This window comes from Megascapheus bottae, chromosome 17 (genome assembly GCF_031878675.1).
Source record: "Megascapheus bottae isolate mThoBot1 chromosome 17, mThoBot2.hap1, whole genome shotgun sequence".
In the NCBI taxonomy this organism is placed as follows: domain Eukaryota; kingdom Metazoa; phylum Chordata; class Mammalia; order Rodentia; family Geomyidae; genus Megascapheus; species Megascapheus bottae.
In genome coordinates this window covers 43,977,856-44,003,287 of record NC_143525.1, presented here as the reverse complement: position 1 = coordinate 44,003,287, position 25,432 = coordinate 43,977,856, and the positions used below count along the sequence as shown (strand labels likewise).

General features: G+C 39.6%; 1 protein-coding gene across 16 annotated transcripts in view; it reads left to right on the top strand.

The window, feature by feature from the left end:
• Positions 1-25,432, top strand: part of Bcas3 (BCAS3 microtubule associated cell migration factor) — a 481,230-nt gene that overhangs the window by 311,844 nt on the left and 143,954 nt on the right. The window contains exon 24 of one of the 16 annotated variants that reach the window (XM_090351171.1): positions 11,963-12,317. The exons of the other annotated variants lie outside the window; for them this stretch is intronic. Within the exon in view, the coding sequence (XP_090207297.1) occupies positions 11,963-11,973 (11 nt within the window). The 3' untranslated portion in view covers positions 11,974-12,317. Of the gene's footprint in view, positions 1-11,962; positions 12,318-25,432 lie in introns of those variants that run through there. 16 annotated transcript variants of the gene reach the window in all.

Here is a 25,432-nt window from a genome sequence, read left to right as displayed (position 1 = left end):
ATTCATTATATGGCTTTTGTTTCACTATCCTGGAGGTCCTTTCAATTAGCTTCACATTATATGGCCTTATGTATCAAGATTTTGCTCTATTGCAAATCTCTGCTAGTAGAGCCCAAGGTTTCTACTGATTATGACGAATGAGGGAAACCATTGAGCCTAAGTTCCTTTGAGTCTGGCTTACTTCACTTAATATGATTTTTTCTAAGTCTTTCCATTTCCTAACAAATGGGGCGATGTCATTCTTTCTGACAGCAGCATAGAATTCCATTGTGTACAAATACCACATCTTGTTGATCCACTCGTCAACTGAGGGACATCTAGGTTGGTTCCATATCTTTGCTATGGTGAATAGCGCTGCAATGAACATTGTTGTGCTAGTGGGTTTAGTATGCCCTTGTTTCTGGATTGTTGGGTAAATGCCAAGTAGTGGAATTGCTGGGTCATAGGGGAGTTCTATGTTTAGCCTTTTGAGGCACTGCCACACTGCTTCCCATACTGGTTGAACGAGTTTGCAGTCCCACCAACAGTGCAGTAGTGATCCCTCCTGGTCACATCTCCTCCAGAATCTGTTATTATTCGTTTTCCTCATCCTGGCCATTCTAACTGGAGTGAGGTGGAATCTTAGAGTTGTTTTGATTTGCATTTCTTTTATGACCAGAGATGTTGAGCATTTCTTCATGTGTCTATAGGCCATTTTTGTTTCTTCTTCAGAGAAGACTCTCTTTAAGTCTTTGGCCCATTTTTTAATGGGATGGTTGTTACTAGACTATACTATATTTTGCTAAGAAAAAATAAACTGATGCATTAAAATGAGCCCCAGTAGCTCACATCTGTAATCCTAACTACTCAGGAGGATGAGATCTGAGGAGTGTGGTTCAAAGGCAGCCCACACAGGAAAGACCTGAGACTCTTAATCTCTAATTAACCAGGACAAAACTACATGTGGAGCTGTGGGGGTTAAGAGGGGAATAGTTACCTTAAATAAACAAGCAAAGAGACAGCACGCAGGCCCTATGCTCAAGCCTTAGTACTGGCATCAAATCAAAAAAGTTGATGACCCACCTGTTTGTGCATTATTGAGCCTGGCTGTGTTTCCAAGACTGGTCTTGGACATGTAGTCTTAAATAATCCTCTCACTTCAACCTCCTCAGTGCTGGTATTGTAAGTGTGTGCTATCAGGCTTATGGGTGCCAGAAGGCAATGGAATAATACACTGAAGTATATGAGCTAAAATAATCCTTTGCTTATAATTCTATACCCAGCCAAAAATTGTTTAGTATTTTCACATGAAAGGGAGTAATTATTGCTTTTTCTACTCTTGTAGACCATTAAAAAATGTATATAATATGTCACTATGTTGTTATCCAGGCCATTTCCAACTCCTGGGCTCAAGTAAGCCTCCTACCTTGACCTCCTGAGTAGCTGAGACTGCAGGCATGTCCCCTGTGCTAAGCTGAGGATCTTTTTTTTTAAATTTTTTTTGTTCTGTTTAATCATATACATATGAATATATGATATTGATAGATATATATGCCACACGTATCATATATATGAATATATGCAAGTAGGTATCATTCATATATACATATTAAGCTGAGGATCTTTTAAGATGTATTTCTCCACAAAATATAAATGTACAGGAGAGGAATGGTATGAAAGATACGGAATTACCTTGGTAATTAACTTCAAATGTTGTAACGCTAGAACTACAGCTCTTTTCACATTATAGTTTACTAAACCACAGACAATAATGGCAAAGAAGATGTGGGGATACTCATTTGCAAATTAAGCATATTCAAGACAGATACATATATACTGAGTAACCTGGGGAAATTTATAAAATATGATGTAACCAAAAAGTTAAGGAAAATTTAAAACTGTGGCTTGCAAACACAGGATTATTAGAAGAAAACTACAGGTACAATGAAAGGCAAGAAAGATCATTTATAAAATTACTAAAATAATTCCAAATAGAATAATTATCAAACTATAAGGGGATGTCATTTAGAATATTTAAATATCCTGTATATGATAAAAAATAATCTGCAAAATATGTCCTTAGCTTGTGTCAGTGACAGAGAGTTAGGGTCTTCTGGAAGCAGATACATTGAGTTAGAGGATGGAAATAGGGCCTTGTAATTTCACCAGTTTTTTTCATTAGTTAATCGGAGTTTGTAGAGTCCTCAAAGATTCCATCAGTTAGTTCCTCTAGCAGAAGAGAATTTCATTCCAAGTGAAAAGTAACTGATATTCTGAGCTGTCTTTAAAGCAATTCCAAACTTCAAACTTCCAAGAGGTTTTTCAAGATATACTAAGCATTTAACTCTTAAACTCATAGGCTGAATATCCTTTTGGACTGTTTTTCAAAGACTGGAATTGCCTATGTCAGGAAATACCTTTTCTTTCCACCTTCCAGCCCCCCTGTTTGTCAGCTGTTTCTGTTCTGACCTCTAAAATGGGGCTCATCTTTTAATTATTCTTGTATATGGTAGTTGCTGTCTGCCAAAGCTGGTCAGCCTACAGTCTTGGAGACAGAAGGAAAAAGCCTTTTTTTTGGCATGGCATCCTACTGCTTCTGTTTTACAATTGACTTTCAGTAACTAAATGGTCCTGCAGTTTATCCAATATTGGAAATCTTTGGGTGAAGGCAGGTATTTCACTTCAAGTATTAATGATCCATTTATTTCCGATTAAATTTCTTCATTCTTCACATACATCACTTATACTTGTGACCAAAAACACTTGATGCAATAAAGGAAAGTTGTGAAAATTTGCTCTTTACTCTTTTAAGTCCATTTAACTGCAGATAAAACAAAGCTTGTCTAGGTTAAATCATTCTAATGGAATGTTTATTACATTTTTCCTTTCCATCTCTGTGATTCCTCCCTCACTGCAACTGTACTCTCTCTAAAAGCCATTTCTAAATTTTCTAATTCACTGTGACTTCAACTATCCTCAGGTTAAACATGGATTTAGTCTGGTCGGTAATAAGCATAAGGAATGACCTAACAGGCCATCCATACGAATGATTGTAGGCTAAAGGAATGATCAAAAGCTCAGACTGATTTTTATCTTTTTGTCCCATTTAAGATAAAAAAAGATCTAATTTTTTTCTTCAAGAACACCGACATCAGAAGCATATACACATAGTTTTAAAACTGAAAACACAACTGGATAAGCAACAGCTGCCTCTGCAAACCCATCCCAAGCACTTTTTTGGTTCCTTCCCGTACAAGTCTCATTTGTTCCTGCTGACAAATTCTTGCTCTGACCCTAGCTAAAATCAGTGTAGTCTGAACTACTGAAGAGAATCTATTCCATAACATAGAAAAATCTCAGAATTTATTTTTTCAACTGATACTTCCAGCTTTGGATTCGGTGACATTTGCCCAAAGGGAAACACCGGTCCCAAGGATTGTACTGTGTGTCCATTGTCTTCACTGTCACAGGAATCGCGAGGAAAGCTGTTTGCATAGCGTGCTAACTCTATCAGGGTCAGTTCCAGTCTGTGGCCGCTAAAAATGAAAACCATGCCCCAACTGGGACAAGAGAAGGGTCAACAGCTGGCAAAGGATATGGCAATCATTTATATAAATATGCTTTCTCAAGCCCACAAAAACAAAAAACCCCAACCCAACAGCTGGGAAGGGTTGGAAGTAGCCCCAAGGCTGGTTAGTCCCTTTCCAGATGGGGAGGTTAGACTGGGGCTAGCCAGACTGCTCCACATAGACTTCCGATTCGCATTAGAAATGAAAAGAGGAGAGGAAAGGGAAAAGGAAGAAAGGCTACAAGCATGACTGCTCTGTTTTTCACCTAACTTAATCAAATAAGTGAAGACTTTCCGAGACGGAAGGCTTGCATTTATCGGTATTCACGCTCTGTTTTTTTTTCTTCTGTTTATCGTAGTGTCTGATATACTTCTTAACTTCTTAAACAGAAAGCATATATGCTCCAAAGTATAGTTTATATATAATGTCATGGTTATTTGTAGACAGATTGAAGAACCAATCTCAGATTTATGTCCTGTTTACATCTTCCGAACACTTACGTAGAATGTTCAGTGCTCTAGAAGATAATAATTGTGGTGTTGGCTCCCTCCCAGAATTTTATCCAAGAGATAGGGTTCATTTTTGCAATTTGATTTACTTTATAATGCATCGTTATTGCACATCTAATATATCCAAGAGAATAACGAATACCATTTTCCTGGGTTCATCATAAGGTTGCATACCACAAGGCAAAGTATTATTTGTGTAACCTGTTGATGTTGCAAGAGGCAAAGGTGGGGAGCTGGTGACTTTCAGACTCTTCCAGAGTGACATAGTGAAATGTAAGTCACCACAGTGACATTGGAAAATTTGTTCTCATTATCTAGAAATGAGAAGCCTCTTCCCCAGAACAGAGCTCTTGCTGCAGCCAAAATGAATGGCAAGTAGCATTTTGATCTTCTCCAACCACGTATTTCCTTAAAGGAAATACTTATACGTGTAGAATGAGCTCATGATATTTGATTCCATAAAGAGGCACAAAATAGGGTCTCATGCCAAAACTGAGACATCGCTATAGAGACTGTGAGGCCTGACAGAGAAGTTAGATAATGCACGTGTTTTCTCTTGAAATGATCTGCCTGAAACAAACAATTTGGCTTTCCTCGCAGAACGTCAAGACAAGAAAGAATAGGAGTGATCATCTGAGTACTTACTCTCATCCTACTCCAGAGTAGCAAGGTCAGAAAGGTAGAATGTGCAGCTGAAAGATGAGGTGGATTCCTAAGTCAGGCATTCATCTTCCCACAGAGTACAGGAGAGACCTGCGCACTCAGGTTTTTGCGAATGTACTTGCTTTCAACCTTACTTCTTCTGTGACCCTTCTACTTAGTATCATCGCAAGAGTTGCTCTAGGTCAAGATTTTAGTAGAAATTTTGAAGGCATCTGAATTATGTTTTGGTCAGAGAGATATTCATTCCCACAAAAGAGTCATAAGATGAAAGTGTTGGCCCTGACAGTCTATCTCCTCTGCGTAGTTCTGGATTTTATTCTTTTCTGAGGGAGAAGGAAGCAAGAAAACTAGTTCTTAGTGTTTGTATCCACTAAGTTAGTGGATATATAGGATGTTTGCTAGTGTGCAGTTAACATGTAGGAAATGCTGATTTTCATTTACTCGTGCAAGTAACACCTTTAACTGCTATAAAGATTATCAAAAACTTCTTCACAGTATAGATACTATTTGTGTCAGTACCAGGGTTTGTATTCAGAGCCTCAATCTCTCACTCATGGATAGTGTTCTACCACTTGAGCCACACCTCTAGTTGAGTTTATTTTTTGCTAGTTAATTGAAGAGAGAGTCTCTCAGACTTTACTGCCCAGGCTGGCTTTGATCTGCAGTCCTCAGTCTCAGCTACTCAGTCTCCTGAGTAGCTAAAATTATAGGCATAAGCCAGGCTGTGGGCACATTTATTTTCATGCTGGTAGTGGACTTTATACTCCGAGCCTTGGCATTCCTCCATAGCTTTTTGGCTCAAGACTGGAACCCTACCGTTTGAGCCATAACTCTACCTTTGGCTTTTTTTTTTTTTGCCAGTCCTGGACTTGAACTCAGAGCCTGAGCACTGTGCTTGGACTTTTTCCTCAAAGCTAGCACTCTTCCACTTGAGTCACAGCACTTTTTCTGTTTTTTTTCCCTACGTATGTGGTACCAAGGAATTGAACCTGGGTCTTCATACATGCTAGGCAAGCACTCTCCCACTAGGCCAAACTCCCAGTCCTACCTTTGGCTTTTTACTGGTTAAATCTCACACACTTTCTTCCCCAAGCTTGCTTTGAATGACAAGCCTCAGATCTCAGTCTTCTGAGTAGCTAGGATTACAGGCATGAGACAACAGAGCCCACAGTAGGTACTTTCCACTATCCCAGTGTATACCATAGATTTTTTCAGGAGAGTAAGAGTAAGCAAAGATGTTACTGACTAATTACCATTGTTTATCTCAAAACACTTTCTTGGCATTTATCTATTGGCATTTATCTACAAACTTCAAGTGTAAGAATATGAGAGAGGCTTTGAAGTGTGTTCAGAATTTTAAGAACTCTGCTGCTTAATTTCCTGACAGAGTCCAAATGTTTCCTTAGATTGATGTAGATTATTTTAACATAATTGGAAGTTTGAAAGGTGCATGTTTCTAAAGCTTTTAAGATAATGATGCCTAGAAATCACTGATACTTCCCTGAAAACTAATGGCTTTAGTATTTACTCTCCAAAACTTCTCGTATGTTTTTCCATACTCTGATTACTATTAACTGACTTGAACATTTCCCATATCATGGGATCCATAGCGAAAATAAGTATGCAGTAGAATTCAGCCTTGTGAGCTTAGATAAAGCAGCTCTCACATCTTATATTTTTATGTTTCTTAATCTTTCTCAGTCCAAAATACATTTGTGGTCTTGCTCGTTTATGCTAGGAAGACATTTCCCCCTGAATTTTCTCTCCCCTTTTTCTTAGCTTCTTGTGTGCCATTTACAACCATAAAATACTTGTGTTTCTATCAGTTCTATAGACTGCAGAATGTATAGAATATATAAGATGCCAGCCTCATTAATCTTCTCTGTCCCCACTGCCACCCCTCTGGCTGCTACCATGTCAGACATTGAGAAAACAGAAGTAGGACTCTAGCATGTGGTTTTACGTGAGTAACAACTTGACATGATACACACTGCAACTTCCCTCCCTTATTTTAAAGGCCAAAAGTACCCATTGCAATCAAATTTAGGAAGTGATGACACCATTATTTTGGTGAATTCTATTCATTGTAATTATCTAATCACAGGAGTCTCTCTGTCCCTCCCTGACTTCACTTTGTCAAAAGTTTAGGAAGAAATATTTTCAGTGTAGACAAAAGTTAATTTTATTAAATAGTGAACTCATAATTACTAATCCTATAGTCCCCCTCAAACAACAGTGACAGATTAATTTTGATAGGATCTCTATGATCTTTGTAAGACTATTCCTGCCAGTAATGGCCTCCTCAGGATTAGATCCTATCTCTATCTCTTTTCAAAAAGCCCTGTAAAGTTAGCTTGCCTAACACTACCTGAAAACATCTTTCTAGCACTGCACCTTACTTGTGGGCCCTGGGGTCATAACCTCATGACCTTACAGGTTATAGGTCTCTTACCTTTTGATCTTTCTTGGTTCCTTCATTTTTTGTCTACTTCCTCCTCCACATTCAGGCCTTGTTATATAAGGAAATTGGAAACACCAATTTTGAATGTGATAAGTTTAACTTATCTTCCAGAATAATGCAGAAAGATGATTTTAAATAGAAACATGCTTGGCAAAAATTGAACAAAATTAACTTCAGCTTCCTGTCAGAGCCAGTTTGAAGTTGAGACCTTTCATTTTTTTTTACTCTCTCTTTACAAAATAAGCAAACAAATTAAAAGCTACCTCATATTTCTGACTTAGTAATCAAAATGGAAAAAATCATGCAGGTCCCAAGGTAGCTTGTTGCAGCCATTTGAGAGAGTCAGGCTGACCTAAGTGAATGAGAAGTAGATTAAGCAAATGAAATGCTTAGCCTGTGATTCTTCCACTTGCTTGTGATAAGTATCATTACATTTGTTGCTTTATAGCCATAGCATCTTAGTGAGAGGAACATCATTATCTTCTGTTCATAACAGAGAAGCCTCAGGTTGAGAAAAGATTCTCTTTTTGTACAAGGTCATTCAGAGAATCCATGGCCAAACTGAAGTGGAATACCAGCCCCCTGGACTCCCATCTCCGCAGTCTCCCAAATGCAGCCTGCTGGCATCTACAAGTTGCCTGCTAGTAGCCAGCTCAGAATGTGGAGAATCAATGAGTGATGATCATCCTTCACCCCACATTGATCGTCCACTTTCTCACTCACAAAGCACACAAGGGTGCTGCCTTTGTATTTTATCTGGCTCTCTAACTGAAGAAGGGCACAAAGAATGTGATATGGAAACTATCCATTGCCACTGCAGGAAGGTTCCAAGAGGGAATTCCTGGAGCTGGGAACATGAGCTGTGAGCAACATGTTTAAATAGCAGAATGTCCAAAGTCTGAATCATGTGCTTGTGTTTGAGGGAGTACACCCTCCTCTTTGAAGCTTAAAAAGAGTCCTTTTGACCTCCACTGTAACAAATGTGGTGCTGGAGGAGGTGAGAGACTTGAAGCCCTCGAGTTTGCGTAGGTTGTGGTTAATGGTGAGAGAGAGGAGTGTTGTTCCCTTTGTGAAGTATATTCCATGTTCAAGTGAAAAAATCTATGAATGTGTAAAGAATGCCCTTTCTGTGCTCACCCATGAGATGAAAGGGAGGGGATTGGAAGCTAACACTTTCTCTGATATGGGGGCTAGAATCAGGGCCTCATGTTCTTGCTTGTCTTTCTTGCTCAAGGCTGGCTCTCTACCACTTGATACACAGCTCCACTTCCATGCAGCTGACATTTTTGAGACTTTCTAGTTGCTAAATGCCACCCCTGTACTCTCTCTCAGGGGTACCATATTTCATTCAGTTAACAGCTTTGTTTTTGTTTTGTTTTGTTTTTGACAGTCTTGAGTAACTAGTATTATAGGCATGAGCCACTGTCACCTTTTTTATTTTTTTGTTAGTTGTGGGACTTGAACTCATGGCCTGGATGCTGTTCCTGAGCTGTTCTACTCATGGCTAGCATTCCATCACTTTGAGCCACAGCTCTACTTCAGGTTTTTAGGTGGTTAATTCAATATAATAGTCTCACAGCCCTTCCTGCCCCGGCTGACTTCAAACTACAGTCCTCAGCTCTCAGCCTCCTGTGTAGCTAGGATTGTAGGTGTGAGCCACCAGCACCTGACTTCTGTTTAATCTTTTAGTAGATAAATTGACTTTCCCTCTCAATTTCCTTGTTCCCCCCCCCCATCATTGCTATCTGAACTAATTTAATTTACTCCATTGGTTAAACCATGATGGCATTGGGCCCTGAATCTTGTCTATAACTCTGGGTAGATCAAGTAAAGTTTTGCAAAGATAAACTGAAAATTATAAGGCATCACCACTACCCTGCCACATCATCCTCAGCATATAACAAGCAGCTAAGAATGTCTGATCCAATGCTAACCATCAAACTGACCCAAAGCATACACCCTGTTGCTCTGTATGGGCTAAGGATTCAAAGGGGGGAAAAAAAATCAATCCACCAATAATGAAAAAGAACTAATCTATTAAGTTAATAGCTTTTCAACAGTGAGTATTATTGTTTGTGTCTATCCTGTTTCAAAGGTACTGACATAAGCATAAGTAAGTTTATGCTTATAGTATCAGTATTTTGATTAAAGTGACCTCCCTGACTCCCTGCATTTTAAATTAGGATGAACATTAACATTAAAGAAGGTTGATTATGATCTCATTTTCAATTTATATGAATCTGTACATATGTATATGTGGGTATGTATATGTGGTGGGAACAACTCTGCACCTTGTGATTTCCAGGCAAGTGCTCTACACCTTGACCCATGTCCTCAGTCCTTTTTAATTATCTGCTGTGGAATTAGGATCTCTGTAATTTTCCTGAGCTGGTCTTATACTCCTATGCGTCCACCTGCCTCTGGAATAACTGGGATTACAAGCATGAACTACTTACTATTCCAGCTTTCAAGGGGGAGAGGAGAAAGTCTCTTCAAAAACTTAAAGAATGATTTTCCTCACAACTGCAAGATGTTTCCTCGTTTACTCCCTTTTTCCTCCTTTCCTTTGTTCTTCCCCTTGTGGTAGTCAAGGATATGTGATCTGTTCATTTTATTTATTTATTTGCCATTCCTGGCTTGAACTCAGGGCCTAAGCACTGTCCTTGGCTTTCTCAAGGCTAGATCTCTACAACTTGAGTTACAGCACCACTTCTGGCTTTTTCTGTATATGTGTTAGTGAGGAATTGAACCTATGGCTTCATGCATGTTAGACAAGCACTCTACCACGAGGCCAAACTCCCAGCCCTTAACTAATAATTGAACCTACACATTTTCACCCATCACCATCCTTCCCTTAATCACCCTCCATTCATACCCTAGATTAACATTTGCCATGTGAGCAGAGACAGAAGGTAATTTTCAAAAAATCATTTTTAGGAACTGGAGGTATGGCTCAGGCAATTGAGGGCCAGCCTTGAGTGAAACAGGCAAGTGAGAGCACAAATCCTTGAGTCCAAACCCCAGTATTGATACCCCCACAATAGAAGCACTTCTAAAACATAGGAAAGATTAAGAGAACTAAACAATACTCCCATCAGGGACAACATTGTCTGGGATAATTTAAAGGAATCTTTCAAAATAGATGCTTCTTTCTTGGTCTTTCCTTCAGCAGTTTTTCATTACGATCTTTATTTTCTTTTATTTTTGTTTTCCTGGAGGGGGGCAGGCAAGTCTCTGAAGAGCTTCACAGATTACAGGTTGCCATCTCTGTCAGCTCAGAAGTGAATCATTAACCAAAGTAACATTGAAAGGAAAAGAGGGATCAAATAGCATTTTCAACACTAGCTAACAATTCATGGAAAGTTCCAACTACATATTTTTCTTCTCCTTATCTTTACAGCCTTTTTTTTTTTCTTCAATCAGGTTGAGTGTGATTCTTGGTTCCCAGCTGGAACTTTGTCTCTAGGATCAAAGTTTTAGTCAGCATCACAATGCAGAGAGCTGTGTCAATGTCCTGGGGTCCTCACCTTGGCACTAGGGAAGGGTGGCCAGTGTGGTGCCTTGTGGCTTAGAGCTAATTAATCCGGCAGCCATCAGGACTCAGAGATATTGGGAAAGGGCAGAGATTGGAAGAGTTATCATTCAAAATGGGGTTCAAGCTGTGAAGCCCAGGACTGGCCCCCTTCTTTCACAGCTGGGGTTTTGGCAGCCTATCCCTGGGGCTGTACAGCATGGCGACCCTGGCCGCCTGTGATTTACTAACTGTTTTACAAACATTTCCTCACTCTGGGAGGTTTGATATACTCTCCATCCTCTGCTCACCAGAGCCACTCAATCTCTGAGCCAAACCTGCCTTTGTTTACAGCTTTGCCGGAAATTTTCACAGAGGGAGAAAAACCCTCACTCCTCTTCCACTGTTTTATTTTTAAGTCAACACTTTCCTTCAGTTTATTTGTGCTAAACCAAATTCTCCTACAAGGTATTGCTCGATATTCAAATGGGAATTGCTGCATCTCTATAAATAGAATGGAGGTCATGTGAACGAGTTCAGAAACATCTAGATATCACATTTTTACAGGACCTTTACGTTTAGTCCACTGTTTTTTTCAAAATAATATTCCATGTTTGGATTTGTCTTTTTTCCCACATTCATGAGATGGAGTATTATGTGAAAAATTGAATTTGGGAAACAAGGAGTGGAATCTTTTTAAACGAAAATACCCATGTTAAAAATAACAAAATTTGTTGTTGCTTCATTGCTGTAACTTTCTTTAAAACAGAATTTATAGCCTTGTATTAAATATTTATAGGATGTAATTGCACTTGAAAATATAGTGGGATTTTTTTTAATCTTTAACTCAATATAATTCCAATTATATTACTTAGCCTTTCCATTGGCTGAGAAAATAACATATTAAACACTTTTAAAAGTCTGGAGAAAAAAATGAGAATGATAAATAGAACATTGGAGATGCTGGTTTCATCTATGATCAGATGCAAACATGTGGCCCACATAGAAGAAATTAAATAATAAGTACTGTTAATTCTTCTGTGGATTAACCCAATTCTGGTCATCTTTCCTAGCCACAGTTAAAAGCAAAGTAGTGTTATGGTTGTTTAAATAATAATAATAGCAACAATAATAACGTATCTTTTGTGGAATTTATATATCTGGGGACTTTAAAAGTTCAGTGCTTCCTTTTTTTTTTTACTTGTAAGAGAGTTGCACTGAAAGGAGAAAGAAAACAAAGAATCACTTCTTTCCTCTTTTCTGTCTTTAGAGCTATCCTAAATTGGGTACAGCCGAGGCCAGTTTACTGATGAAATGTGTTTTCAGAAGGAAAAAATTGTTTTATTTCAACAAATCCAGCTGGCCTTCCCGGTGGGCCTCCCACATTGTCAACAGCAATACACATTTGTTGACCAACAGAAGGTCTGAGTGAAGCCTGCGTCTCAATAATTCTGCAAGGAAAGGGAGCTGCTGAGAGGGGAAGTGTGGAGGAAATGGCAAACAAACGCCATAGGTGATCCTGTGTGACATTCAGGAACTGTTACAGACTTCCAGCACTCAAGACAGTCTCCTCAGCCATAATGTCATTGACCTTGACATCCTAGCAACAAATTGGTCTTTGTGATTACTAACACATGCGGTCGTGCCTTCTAACCCAGCCACTGGTCCTGAGTGAAGGGCAGGAGAAAGGGCTTCTCATCAGAGAATATCTTGCTTTTATGTTCATTAGGCCCTGCCCAGCATCCTAATCCCACTCTGTTTAGGATTAAAATTATTTAAAGTATCCTAGATCTTGTAGGAGCTGTGGAGCATATACCTGGTTTACACAAGTACTGAATATAAATAATCTTCCTGAAAGTTCGGGAGCAGAGGATGAGGCAAACACAACCAAAGAGACAGCCCTTCTGTTGGGTTGGGAAGATGTTTTATTTCCCCTGAGCTCTTGTAGATGTCTCTACGCATCAGATGGATAGGGATTTGAAGTTGTTTCCCCACCTAGAGTCATCTGAGATGAGCAGTTAGCATAACCCCAATTGCTAGTTCTCTTTTCTGTCTGCATGTGGGGTAGGGAGCAAAAGTTTTAGCCATTGCTTGTACAGGTTCCTTTTTTTCTCTTGTAGTTTAATGGAGATGAGTCTCATGCACTTTCCTGCCTAGGCTGGCTTTGAACTGTGATCCTCAGCTCTGCCTCCTGAGTAGCTAGGATTACAGGTGTGAGCCACCAGTGCCCAGACAGGTCCCTCTCCCCCCACCCCCAATTTTTTTTATGTGGTACTCAGGAATCAAAGTCAGGGCCTCATGTATGCTAGCCAAACACTCTCACATTCCCAGCCTTAAGTCCCTTTTTAACAGCACCTTAGTTTGGAGTATTTTTAAACATTTGTTGAATAACTGAATGACTGAATCCTGTACAGTTCAAGGTGGATAGGATAATTCATCATGTCAGCCAAACTCCAACTAAACACAAATTCTTGTCTCTGAAACAGGACCTTAAAATGATTTCAGACTAAAATGGATACCTTATTTCTGGCAGAGATGTCCACATGGCATATGATGTGACACATAAAGTGGAGTATGAATAGGCAAACCAACCATTGAAAAATAGGGCATCAGGGCCTCATTTATTCATCATGTCTGTGGCAATCCCCTCTTCCTAATCATAGCTGCCCGGATTCTTCATTGGTGAAGGAAATGACAATGTTTTACTATAAGTCAGACCATTCTTTTAGTTTTTATATTGTTTATGTGAACTAAGACTATATTTTCATATTTTAAAATTGTGAGGAATTTTTGTTCCATGAGAATGTTCTGGGTTTTAGTTTGGTTCTGCCAAGGTAACTTTGTATGTGTGAGTTTACCCAGGCACACACATGCACATATAAGTACACTGGCACTGAGATTTGAACTCAGGGTCTGGAGTCGATCCCTGAGCTTTGTGCTCATGGCTAGTGCACTACCATTTGAGCCATAGTGCTACTTCTGGCTTTTTGGAGGTTCACCGAAGATAAGAATTTCATGAACTATGCTGTGCAGACTGACCTGAAACCACCATCCTCAGATCTCAATCTCCTGAGTAGCTAGAATTACAAGTGTGAACTATCAGTGCCTGATTAAAGTGTTGTGGTGGGGGTTTTTTTCTTTGTTTTTTTTTATGCCAAGAAGCTATATAAATCCAAAATAATTTCCTGTTGAAAGAGGAAGAGGTATTAGAGAGAAGAAGTGACGATAGAAAGAAGTATATTTCAAGGACAATTTTATTTGAAGATCCAATTTAGTACCTTTTGATTGTGTCTATTTATAAATGTTCCTTTAACTGTTATAGGTTGTAAGGTTTTATCACCAATTTGCATAAAGTATAGAAGTCCATTTTTCCTTCTCTTTCCTCATTCTCCTGTATCAGCTGTTCTGTAGTCTCTTTCCTCTCCCTCACAGTACATATGATAGCCATGGTTTCTCCAGAAGTACTTAAGATCACGTCCACCTTGCCCATGCTATCTGCACATTAATATTTGATTTAGCTGGGTGCTGGTGGCTCATGCCTGTAATCCTAGCTGCTCAGGAGGCTGAGATCTGAGGACCGTGGTTCAAAACCAACCTGAGCAGGAAATCTATGAGATTCTTATCTCCAGCTAAACACCAAGAAAACTGGAAGTAGAGCTGTAACTCAAAGTAGTAGAGCACTAGCCTTGAGCAAAAGAGCTCAGGGACAGAGCTCAGGTGCTGAGTTCAAGCCCCATGACCAACCAAAAACAAATGTATCATTAGCTTTTGATAGTAAATACACACATTAATATTTATTCATTTAATTCTCACTCTAACTTTAGCATATAGTTGCTCTTATTTTTCTTCCAAACGAGAAGAGGAAACTAAGATAAAGAAGAAGTAAAAATTTACCAAACTGCTGATGCCACGCTGCTGTGGTTCCTGAACGTGTGTTCCTCATCACCCAGTTGGCTCCATTTAGTGACAAGGGACTTACCTGTGGGTGTTGACAGTTTATTGCCTGTACAGGTAAAGCTGCAGTGAGCATCCTTATGTGTATTTTCTCATGAACTACTTTCTTCTTGTGTGGTTGGTAACATCTTAAAAGCACTGCTTCTGACTGCTCTCTTGCCCCACCCTGAGTAGGCCCTTCTGTGGCTGCCAGCCCAGAGGAAAGGGACATTTGCCCTCACATATGGCCCCTTTTCAGTTTTCTTAAATCTGAATGATTTAAACTAAGGCTGAAATAATGGAGATATGTTTTGCTTGGTGAGAAGTGGTAGGAAGAAATAATTTTTAGTAATGTAGCTAGGAGTATCAGCTTTGTAAAATGCACAGTAAGATCCTTGTACAGAGTCACAGGGAAAAATAGTTCTGTTATTCGTGCTTTCATATAAGAACTTAAGAGAAAACAAAAAGGCTTAAGAAGAGGTATTGATCTTTATTTTATCTGTGATGTTTATGGTAATGATAATAAATAGAGCCTTTGTTGAGAGAAAGAAAGAGACAGATAGCTCATGCCAGTCTTAGAACTTGAACTCAGAACCTGGGCACAGTCTCTGAGCATTTTTTTGCTTAGGGCTAACACTCTACCACTTGAACCACAGCTCCACTTCTTGCTTTCAATAGAGATAAGAGTCTCACAGACTTTCCTGCCTGGTCTGGCTTTGAACCATGATCCTCAGATTCTTGGATCTCAGCCTCCTCAGTAGCTAGTACCACAGGTGTAAGCTGCCAGCATCCATCTTATTTTTAAATCCTCTGAACCTTATTCAGTCAGGGATCTTTAAGAATTCAAAAACTAGTCCAGGGGCCAGAAGTTTGGCCTAGTAGTAGAGTGCTTGCCTAGCATGCACAAAGCCCTGAATTTGATTCCTTGGTGCCACATACACAGAAAATGCGAGAAGTGGTGCTGTGGTACAAGTGGTAGAGTGCTACCCTTGAGCTGAAGAGCTCAGGAACAGCACCCAGACCCAGAGTTCAAGCCCTACTACCGAACAACAACAACAACAACGAAGTCCAAAGAAATAGCCCTAACTCAGTAGAAATAAACTGCATTCAGCTGATTTCTTATTGCATCTTAATAAATGGCTCTTATTTAATCTTCTAGAAAGTGATTTAAGGAAATACTGGCTTTAACTTACTATAATCTAACTTTAGGGAACGAGTTTCATGGACTCTAGAAACTGGCAACTTCCGGTTCCATTTCCCTGTGCTTGGTGTTTCAGTATTTGAATTGCCAGCTTAGATATGATTGCCTTGCCCCACGCCTCATTTGTTCCACAGCTGGGTCCTTCTTCCAGGGCAGAGGATCTTTCCCCCTTGATGATCTGCAGTGCTTTGAAACACTCTGACTCAGCCTGACTTTGAATCGGTGGTTTCATTTTCTTTTTCTTTTTTTTCTTCTTTGGCCAGTTCTGGGCGTTAGCTCGGGGCCTGAGCACTGTCCTTGGACTTTCTCAAGGCTAGAGTTCTGCCACTTGAGCCACAGCACAACTTCCGGCTTTTTCTCTGTATATGGTACTGAGGAATCGAACCTGGGTCTTCATGCTTGCTAGGCAAGCACTCTACCACCAGGCCCTCCAGCCTTCGGTTTTTTTCATTTTCTAACATCATTAATTATTAATACTAATGCATCAAATAAAAGAAATGTAGTAGTAAAGATTCAAGGATTTTTTTTCCTTTATTCTGGGTATTTATACTTTCTGAGACAAAGACTGGTAGTCCTAGGTAACCTGAAACTCATGTTGTTCTTCTACTTCTGAAGTGCTGGGATTACAGAGAGGCTCTACCATGCCCATCTATTCTAGTCATTTCTTAACCCCAGTTTTACTTCAACTTAAACCTCATTAGCACAGCTTCATTTGCAGTTGTTCTGAAATCTAAAGAGGGAAACAAATTCATTGTCACCCTAAATGCTAAAACCACGGACTCACTTTTAGCTTTGCACATAGAGGAATGGAAGTTCTTGATGGTCCACCAAGAAGACTTCTTTTGAGGGCTTCAGATACATTTTATAAGGGAAAAGTTCCCTTAGCTTCCTGTTTAAAATACTTCTGTCCCCAAAGAAGAGCTACTGCCAACTCACTACTTTCTCTATAACTTGTGGCATACATCTATTACAGGAGAGGTATAGGAATGGTTTTGCTGGTAAGGGAAAAATGCTTAAAAATGTAGCATAGAAACCTATGTCTCTCTTATAGACAGATATAGAAGTACTGAGTAAAGTACAGTTTCAACAAAGGACACTCTGAGTAATACCTCTGGTCTAAAATTCCTTAAATGTTGAAACATATGGTCTCATGTTGCATTTGTTAGGAAACAACCAGCTGTTCTCAGCCTGCCAAATCCAAGTAAACATCCACTGTGCGGAAGAGTGCATCTGAAGTGGTTCAGTAAAAACATAAAAGCTGTTGTTGCAGAAGAAGAAGAAGAAGAAGAAGAAGAAGAAGAAGAAGAGGAGGAGGAAGAGGAGGAAGAGGAAGAGGAAGGAGAAGGAGGAGAAGAAGGAGAAGGAGAAGAAGGAGAAGGAGAAGAAGGAGAAGAAGAGGGGGGAAAAGGCCACCCCGACACCACAGTTAGTGATTAAAAAAAAAATTCAAAACATGGCAATACCATGTTTCCCTGTCAGGCTTAGTGTTTCTTGTGCTGGGAGAGTAAAGGGAGTGAATGACCCTAACATTGTTCCACTTTTAACAGATTTGTGGGCGGCCTTGTCTTCTTGTTGGTGAAAAACATTCGATTGTCTCAGTCATAGTGATCATTTTAATTATTTGAATAATTAATTTATTTGGCTACTCTACTGTGTCCTCCATTCACAGAGGCCAAAATGTCAAAGATCACGTAGATTGGGAAAATAGGAAAATTCTCATTATAAAGGCAAGGGGTGGAGGGGAAGGATGGAATATTTGGAATTTCAGTGCAGTGGTTTCTATTTATCTGAAATGTCAAGGGCAGTGTAAAATGTATTTTTAAAATGTGTTTCTGTATGGCTTGTGCCCATTCTTGGTGTGGCTATGGCTCTACAGAGGCCATTGTTCTTTGAGGAGTATGAGGGGGTGTCTTTGTCCAAAGTGACAAAAAGAAGACTTGGAAGACTGGGCTTCCTTTGTTCCTGTGCGGTGCTGTAAAATTTGGTTTGAAATTAGGACCTCAGGGAAGGACCTTCAATAGAGAGCTTTCATTTCCTGCCAGCATTTTAATCACTCTGGGGTTTAAAGTGGATGGCCAGCCAGCATAATGGCCCTATGTTTAATAGAACAGCTTGTATCTTGAAGGCCAGTGAAGGGATCTGTCATCCGCCCAATATTCATCTTTTCTGTTTCCTGTCCATTTATGAAGATCACCCACCCTTTTAGGTGGCATCCCTGAACCATTCTGTAGAGGAGTTCCTGCTGCTTCTTCTTAAAGAGGCTGAACAGAAATCCAGTTGACTTGTGGTTCAGCCTTAGACTGATATAGGACAGATCTGAAGAGTGCTTCCATTAGAGGTGACATTCACCAGGACTGGTATTGATTCCATCAGTTTCAGAGGGAATGTGTCTAATTTTCCAAAAAGTGTTGGCTCTAAAGAAGGTAACAGTTCAACCATATTTCATCACAATTATTGGTACCTATTGGTATACGGTATGCTTACATCAGCACTGTGGTGGGTGTAGTGTCACCTTATGGAATAGATGACTAGTTTGCCTTCTGGAAGGTAAAGGAACCCAGGAGATTTGGTCATGTTCTGATATTTGTAGAGTCTCTGATGCAGTGGTTTGTGAACTCTGAGGGCTTCATTTGATACCATTTAAGAAATTTACCCATATAGTTCTAAATATAGTTCCATATACTCCTAAAGAAGTAAACATTGGAGTCAAGTTTTGAATGATAGAGCAAGTGTTAAGTAAAGCTACTTCTGGGCACCAGTGGCTCACATCCGTGTAATGCCAGCTACTTAGGAGGCTGACATCTGATGATCTCAATTCAAAGCCAGCCTGGGCAGGAAAGTCTGTGAGAAACTCCTTTATATTTATTTTTTATGTTTTGTACCAGTCAAGGTTAGTGCTCTGCCACTTGAGCTATAGCTTTACACGCTCGCATGTGTGTGCATGCATACACAAACACACACACACACACACATACACACACACATACAGAATAAAGGTTCTAGCTGAATGTGGTGATACATGCCTGTAGTCCCAGCTACTTAGGAGTTGAGATAGGAAGGTCACAGGTTCAAGGCCAGCCTCAGCTACATAGCCAGCCCTTATCTTGGAGGAGGCTTGCTAAATCTATCTGAAATCACTCTGTGACCAGAGCAGTCTGTAGTGACAGGACTAATGCACCTCTTGGCAGACATAATTGATTCACTCCTAACCCTCAAGTAATAACACATTGAATGAGAGAACAAGAGAAGGACCTTTTCTACTGCTATTACCCTTGTTCGATGCTATGGGGAGAGAGGATCCACAATTTTGGAAATCCCAGCTCTTCTGTTTGCTGGAAGGTAGAGATCATCACAGGGAAATACAGGAAGGTATTCCTCAGTCCGCACAAAAGGGGAAGCTGAACCCAGAGCAGCAACTGTCACTTTGGCCCCTTGCAGACAGTAACTAGTGTCTCTCTTATTCAGGGAATGATCCCATTGGCCACCAAAGGGCTATGCTTCCCTTCTCACTACTCCCTGGACATCTCTGTCATCATGTCTTTAGCTGCAAGTCTCCTGGAGCCCAGTTTGAAACCTTCTGAGTCGGCCTGTCTTGCATGAGTAGCTATCTAAAGCTGATTGGAAGTGAGTGTTTCTCCATGTTAGAGCTGTTGGCTGGAAAGACCACTTGGAACAGCAGAAGCAGCCGAGGATGACAGGAAGGCTGTCTTGAGGAGGGCACTGCAGATGTGCCTTACTCAGGTGGGAATGGAACAGTATTAGACTGCAGGTCTCTGTATCTGGGCCATTGTCCAATGCCAAAAGAAAAAAAAATGCCTGTGACATTTTAGTTGTCATTGTACTTGTACCAGTGTGTTCCCACACATGAAATGCTATGACTCAGGTCACTACTCAACAGCTCATCTGAAGGTTCAGAGTATGTTTACTGGGAAAAAAACATTCAGGCATAAATTTGGAGAAAAAGCTACCCACCCAGAGCAGGACCTTAGTATAAAGTTAACATGGCCAAAGATCTGACTATAATCCATTTCATTCACTGCTGCAGTTTGCTGTGTGGGTGTTTCCACAATGTGGGAAACTCATTTCATTGAAGAGTCTGAATACTTTTTGTAAGGATGTAAAGACTTGCAAATAATCTTTTCTCTAAGGCTGTGCAGAGGAACAAAGCAGCTAATGTTAGAAAGAACTGCTACACTGTTGTTTTCTATCACTTAGAAAACTCAATAGGAATATTCTATATAGATGTGACAGATTTCTATCCTCAGCTTGCTCCTTGAGATTATACAACTGCTTATCTGTGAAAAGATCTGTTCTTTTTTTAAATTGTATTTTATTGTCAGGATAACGTGTAGAGGGGTTACAGTTGCATTTGTCAGGTGGTAGATACATTATTTCTCGAACCTTGATACCCATTCTCATGTTTTTGTCCCCTTTCCCTCCCCCTTCTCCCTCCCAGTCATCTTGTTTTCCCCCTTCCCTTCCCTATTTCAAATAAACCTATATATATATATATATGTATTATACAAATTCAGATATGGTAACCTCATGAGATTAACCATAAGTGGAAAAAAAGAAAAAAGAAATAACTTCACATAGTACATTAAGAACAGTAATCACAAAGATAAACCTCTTCTTTCATTAACCTAGAACTCATTTCGTTTAGTTTCATCCTGTATGACTTATGTAGACAGTTTTTGAGCTATTGTGATCCTCTGTTAGGAGAGTCATAAATGTGTAGTAATTATTACAAATGAGGGAAACCATATAGCCTGTGATGATTCGGGACTGGCTTATTTCACTTAATATGATTTTTTCCCAAGTCTTTCCATTTCCTTACTCATAGGGCGATGTCATTCTTCCTGATGGCAACATAGAATTCCATTGTGTATAAGTACCATATCTTCTTGATCTATTCATCTTCTGAGGTGCATCTGGGTTGGTTCCATATCTTAGCTATGGTAAATAATGCTGCAGTGAACATCGTTGTGCTAGTAAGTTTAGTATGGCCTTGCTTCTGGATATTTGGGTAAATGCCCAGGAGTGGGATTGCTGGGTCATAAGGGAGCTCTATGTTTAGACTTTTGAGGAATCACCGTACTGCATTCCAGAGCCACTGAACGAGTTTATACTCCTACCAACAGTGTAGTAGGGATCCCTCCTGGCCACAGCCCTGAAAAGATCTGTTCTACTGGTAGGATCTTCTCTTTGAAGCTGAAGTAGTTTTAAAATAAGGTATTAGTAAGCCCTAAATCATTTGTACAAAAGAAAGACTAGGAGCTGGTGGTACCTAGAATCCTTGCTGCTTAGGAGGCTGAGATCTGAGAAGCTAAGCAGGAAAGGCTGTGAGATTTTTATCTCCAGTTAACCCGCATAAAACAAAGTAAAGGTTTGTTTCAAGTAGTGGAGTGAAAAAGGCCTAGTGAGAGTATAAGGACCTGATTTCAATCCCTAGAACAGAAAAGAAATGAAGGAAGGGAGGGAGGGAAGGAAAGGAAAGGAAAGGAAACGAAAGGAAAGGAAGACTGTGAGAGAGAGGGAGGGAGGGAAAGGAAGTATGAAGATTTGGGTAGATATATATATATATGTATATATTTGTCTAGAAATCTAATATATAGGATAATGAGCTTGTTTGTTTCATCTCAGAAAACTTTTCCCTCGCATGTACTTAAGACATAGACCAGCCTAAATAGTGCCTCTAATACCCACTAGACAGCTAGAATTTAAGGAATTAATCAGGATCTTTTGATAACTAGAGCAGATACACAGAAAATATAACTAACCAGGATTAATTTCACATACTGGCTATTAAAGTTTTTCCCAATCTGCTCGTTGGATTAATCTAATTCTTTATAGATTAGCGAGCCGGCTTCCTGAGATTGTAGGAAGATACATTTCACGTATGTCTAATAGATTCTCTTTTGAGATAGGACCAGGTAGCTCTCTTTTAAAGTCCAAAGGTTTGAGAAGATAATTGTGGAGTCACTAGCATTACAGAACCAAATACAATAACTTAATTTGCTGTATCTTACTCTGTGTTGGATGGATAGGAAATCTGGAAATCTGAGTTTTTACTTCTGTCATTAAATCGCTTTGCTCTTTTGACTCCTTACTTCTATGTTGTTGTTATTTTGTTTTTACAAGGTATTTATTTATGGGTATACATGATTATTGTGTGTGTGTGTCTGTGCATGTATGTGTTTGTTTACAGCCAGGATTTCGCCATGTTGCCCACCTCTCTTTGAATTCCAGGGCTGAAGCCACACTCCCGCCTCAGTATCCTAAGTAACTGAAATTATAGATCACTATGCCTTACACTTCCACTCTGTCCTTAAGTTTCATGTTTTGTGAAATATTCAAACCAGATGATTTCTAACTTCTCTCTAGATCTGTAGTAATTCTTTCAATATATCACTTGGGAAATGCAGGAACCACCTAAATGGACATCTCCAACACCTGCCTCCAAACATCTCCATAGACTGGCTCCCCAGGTCATAGGTCTCTCACTTTTCAGAAGGCTTTAATGAACATTTTATTGACTGGTTACTTTTTTCAAATGATTTCCCTGATAGCCATAGGCATCTCTTTTTACAGTTGCAGTTGCCAGTAGTCAATTCATTTTGTGAAATATTAATTTCACTTAATATATGACATTAGACAGAACTGTTTTTTAAAAATGTTTTTGTTAGCTTATATTAGTTATACATGGGGATATTTCACACATGGGGGGAAAATCCCAGAATATTTTCTTACAGGTATATAAATTTTAAGTCATCAGTCTGCATATTGATTTACCTACCATATAACATTAACACCAATTGTTTTCTGTTTGTTTCATGATGGTACTAGGGTTTGAACTCAGACTTTGTTCTTTCTTGACAAATGCTGTCTCACTTGAACCATAGCTTCAGCCCTTTTTTAGTTTAATTTCTTTTTGTGTAAGATGGAGATTTGAACTCTTGATCTGACACTTTTGTTCCTTGGCTTTACCACCTGAGCCACACTTCAAATCCCACTTCAGTTAATTTTTCAGATAGGGTTTCATGACTTTTGCCTGGGCTGGCTAGACCACAGTCCTCCTACTTATTCCTTCCTTCCTTCCGTGCTACACAGCTGCAATTATAGGCATGTACCACCAGATCTAGCTTTTTAATTAAGATTTCTCTTTGTGACCAAGATGGCCTAAAACTGAGTAGTTGAGATTCCTGGCACATCACTATGTGTAGCCTAGTTAGCACGACTTTTTCTGTAATAATGGCTTGTACTTTTATGATAAAGGAAATGTAGATTGCTGAAAAGAATATTTTTTTCCACCTGGAATGATTCGGAACCATGAAGTAGGAATATTGCGGCCCCCAAATCATTGTGGCTTTGTTTGGCTTCCCCAGTAATTTAAATTATAGGAAATATTTTTTGAAAAAGACAAACAGGCTCTAAGAGCAGAAATCTCTCCCACCCCGCCTTCTCATGATTACTTTGAGCTATTAAAGGAATGGGCAAATAAGTGGAGGGCATATTCCCAGGACCCAGGCACACTCCACAGTTCTGTCTTTTTTATCTTGCTAGGTTTTACAGATCTGGTATCATTAGCAGATTGTGCTGTCTCATTTACATGAGTATTTTTCTGATACTGCTTTATCCGTACTCACTTAAGCCTGTATTTCCTTCTCCTTCAAAGTGATTTTTTTTTTTTAAATCCTGGTGCCAGGAACAAAGTAAAACCATTAGCTTCTCTAAAAGTATCTGGGTGGCAGACTTTATAGCTCCTCTGAGAGCCTTTCACACCTTTGGATGAGTGTTGCAGTAAGTGGTATCTGAGAATTTAGGTGGATGGGTTACCATCAATATTCTTTGGACTATCTGCCTTCAAGTAGCGCTTCATTTAATATTGTTGTGTTTATAGTTTGACATGGTATTGTGATGTTGATTCAAAATGACCTGGGATAGCTAAAGGAAGAAATTCCAAGTGTTGAATACTGAGAAATGACAATTTAGCACTTTGTTGGTCTCTCCTTATGGAACGAGTTGTACTGACTTTCTCAGTCAAATTCTTTTCTTCTTGCTGCATTGCTGTGCACACATTATTAGTGATTAGGAGTTTCTAGAAGATTAGGTCATGCCCTAGTTAAAACACAAGGTCTGGGGGATTCTCCATAGATTGTTGAGATTGTCTTAAATTCTTCTATCCAAGTGGAAAATACCCACCCTCTAATCTATGCTCCCAAGTCAATTCTTGAGCCAGAAAACAAAAACAAAAACAAAACAACAGCAACAACAAAACCCAGAGGTTTTACAGTGCTAGGGATCAAGTCTAGGGCCTCATGCTAGCCACTGCTCATTGTGCCACAGCCTTGAGAGAAAAGCATTTTGACCTGTTTTATTCCTAGTGTCAGTTGCAATTCCATGGAAGCAGGATCCTGTCTGTGATCCCATATAAAGCTGCAATAAGTAATTACAATTGCATTATAATTATTTCCTCTCATTAGAGTCAGAGATGAACAGTATGGTTCAAATAGCTTGCGATTTGTTAATCAAACAAGACATCTCTCTGATGAACATCTTCATCTTCCTGTTTAGTTTGCTGATAAAATAGCCACTTATTTTAGATCTCCAGTATCTATTAGAATTAACTTACATGTCTTTTTGTTTTCAGTATAAATGGAGTATCACTTGAACAACAACAACAAAAACCAAAACACTATTAACACATTTTCATTCTTTTTTCCTTTTTTGGTGCCAGTACTATTCTGGAACTCGAGGCTTCATGTTCTTGGTTGGCTTTTTTACTTAAAGCTGGTACAATACCACTTGAGCCACACTTCCACTTCCAGATTTTTTGCTAGCCAGTTGGATATGAGTCTCACAGATCTGTCTGCCCCAGCTGGCTTGGAGTTTTGTCTCAAATCTCAGCCTCCTGAGGAGCTGGGATGACACGGGTGAGTCGCGGTGCCTGGTCCTTCTTCATTCTTTGTTTACTGGCAAAGGAAGGCTCTTGAGAAAGAACATTCTGGACCCTGTAACTAAAATGTTATAGCAAATCTAAAACAAAGCAATAAAGTGTAAAATCATGTAGGTTCTATAGACTTTTCAGTAACATTTGACTGTCTGTAGGAACATTGAGTAGAAGATACTCAAGCACATTATCTTCTGAACATGCTGATTCTGGGAAAGAAACGCGTCCAGAAATACTGTACCTTAATTGGTACCTAGCCATGCCCTGGAGAAGAACATTCCAGTAATTCTTTTGTGGGCATATTTCCTAGGGAGTTTGGGGGATTGCTCCATGTGTAGGTTCAGATCTTAAGGGGCAGATCTCCACATAAAGGCCTTTGTCTCCCCAAGGTGGCTCATTGATTTGGTCTCTGTGCGCCCACATTACTAAAGCTGCCAGCTCAGGGGGATTATGAAATTTTGATGTAGGAATTAGGTTGTTGCTTATCTTGTACCTTCTTGCTCATAGTATTGACAGTAGCACTGGATTGCTGGAGGCAGATAGCATCTCAGTGATCACTGTGCTATTTCAGCTTTCTGCTGCTGACAACATCAGAAGTGTTTTAACAGGATTTTAATGGGCAGCCTCTGTAGCTCCTTGGAGGGTTGCAAATAGCT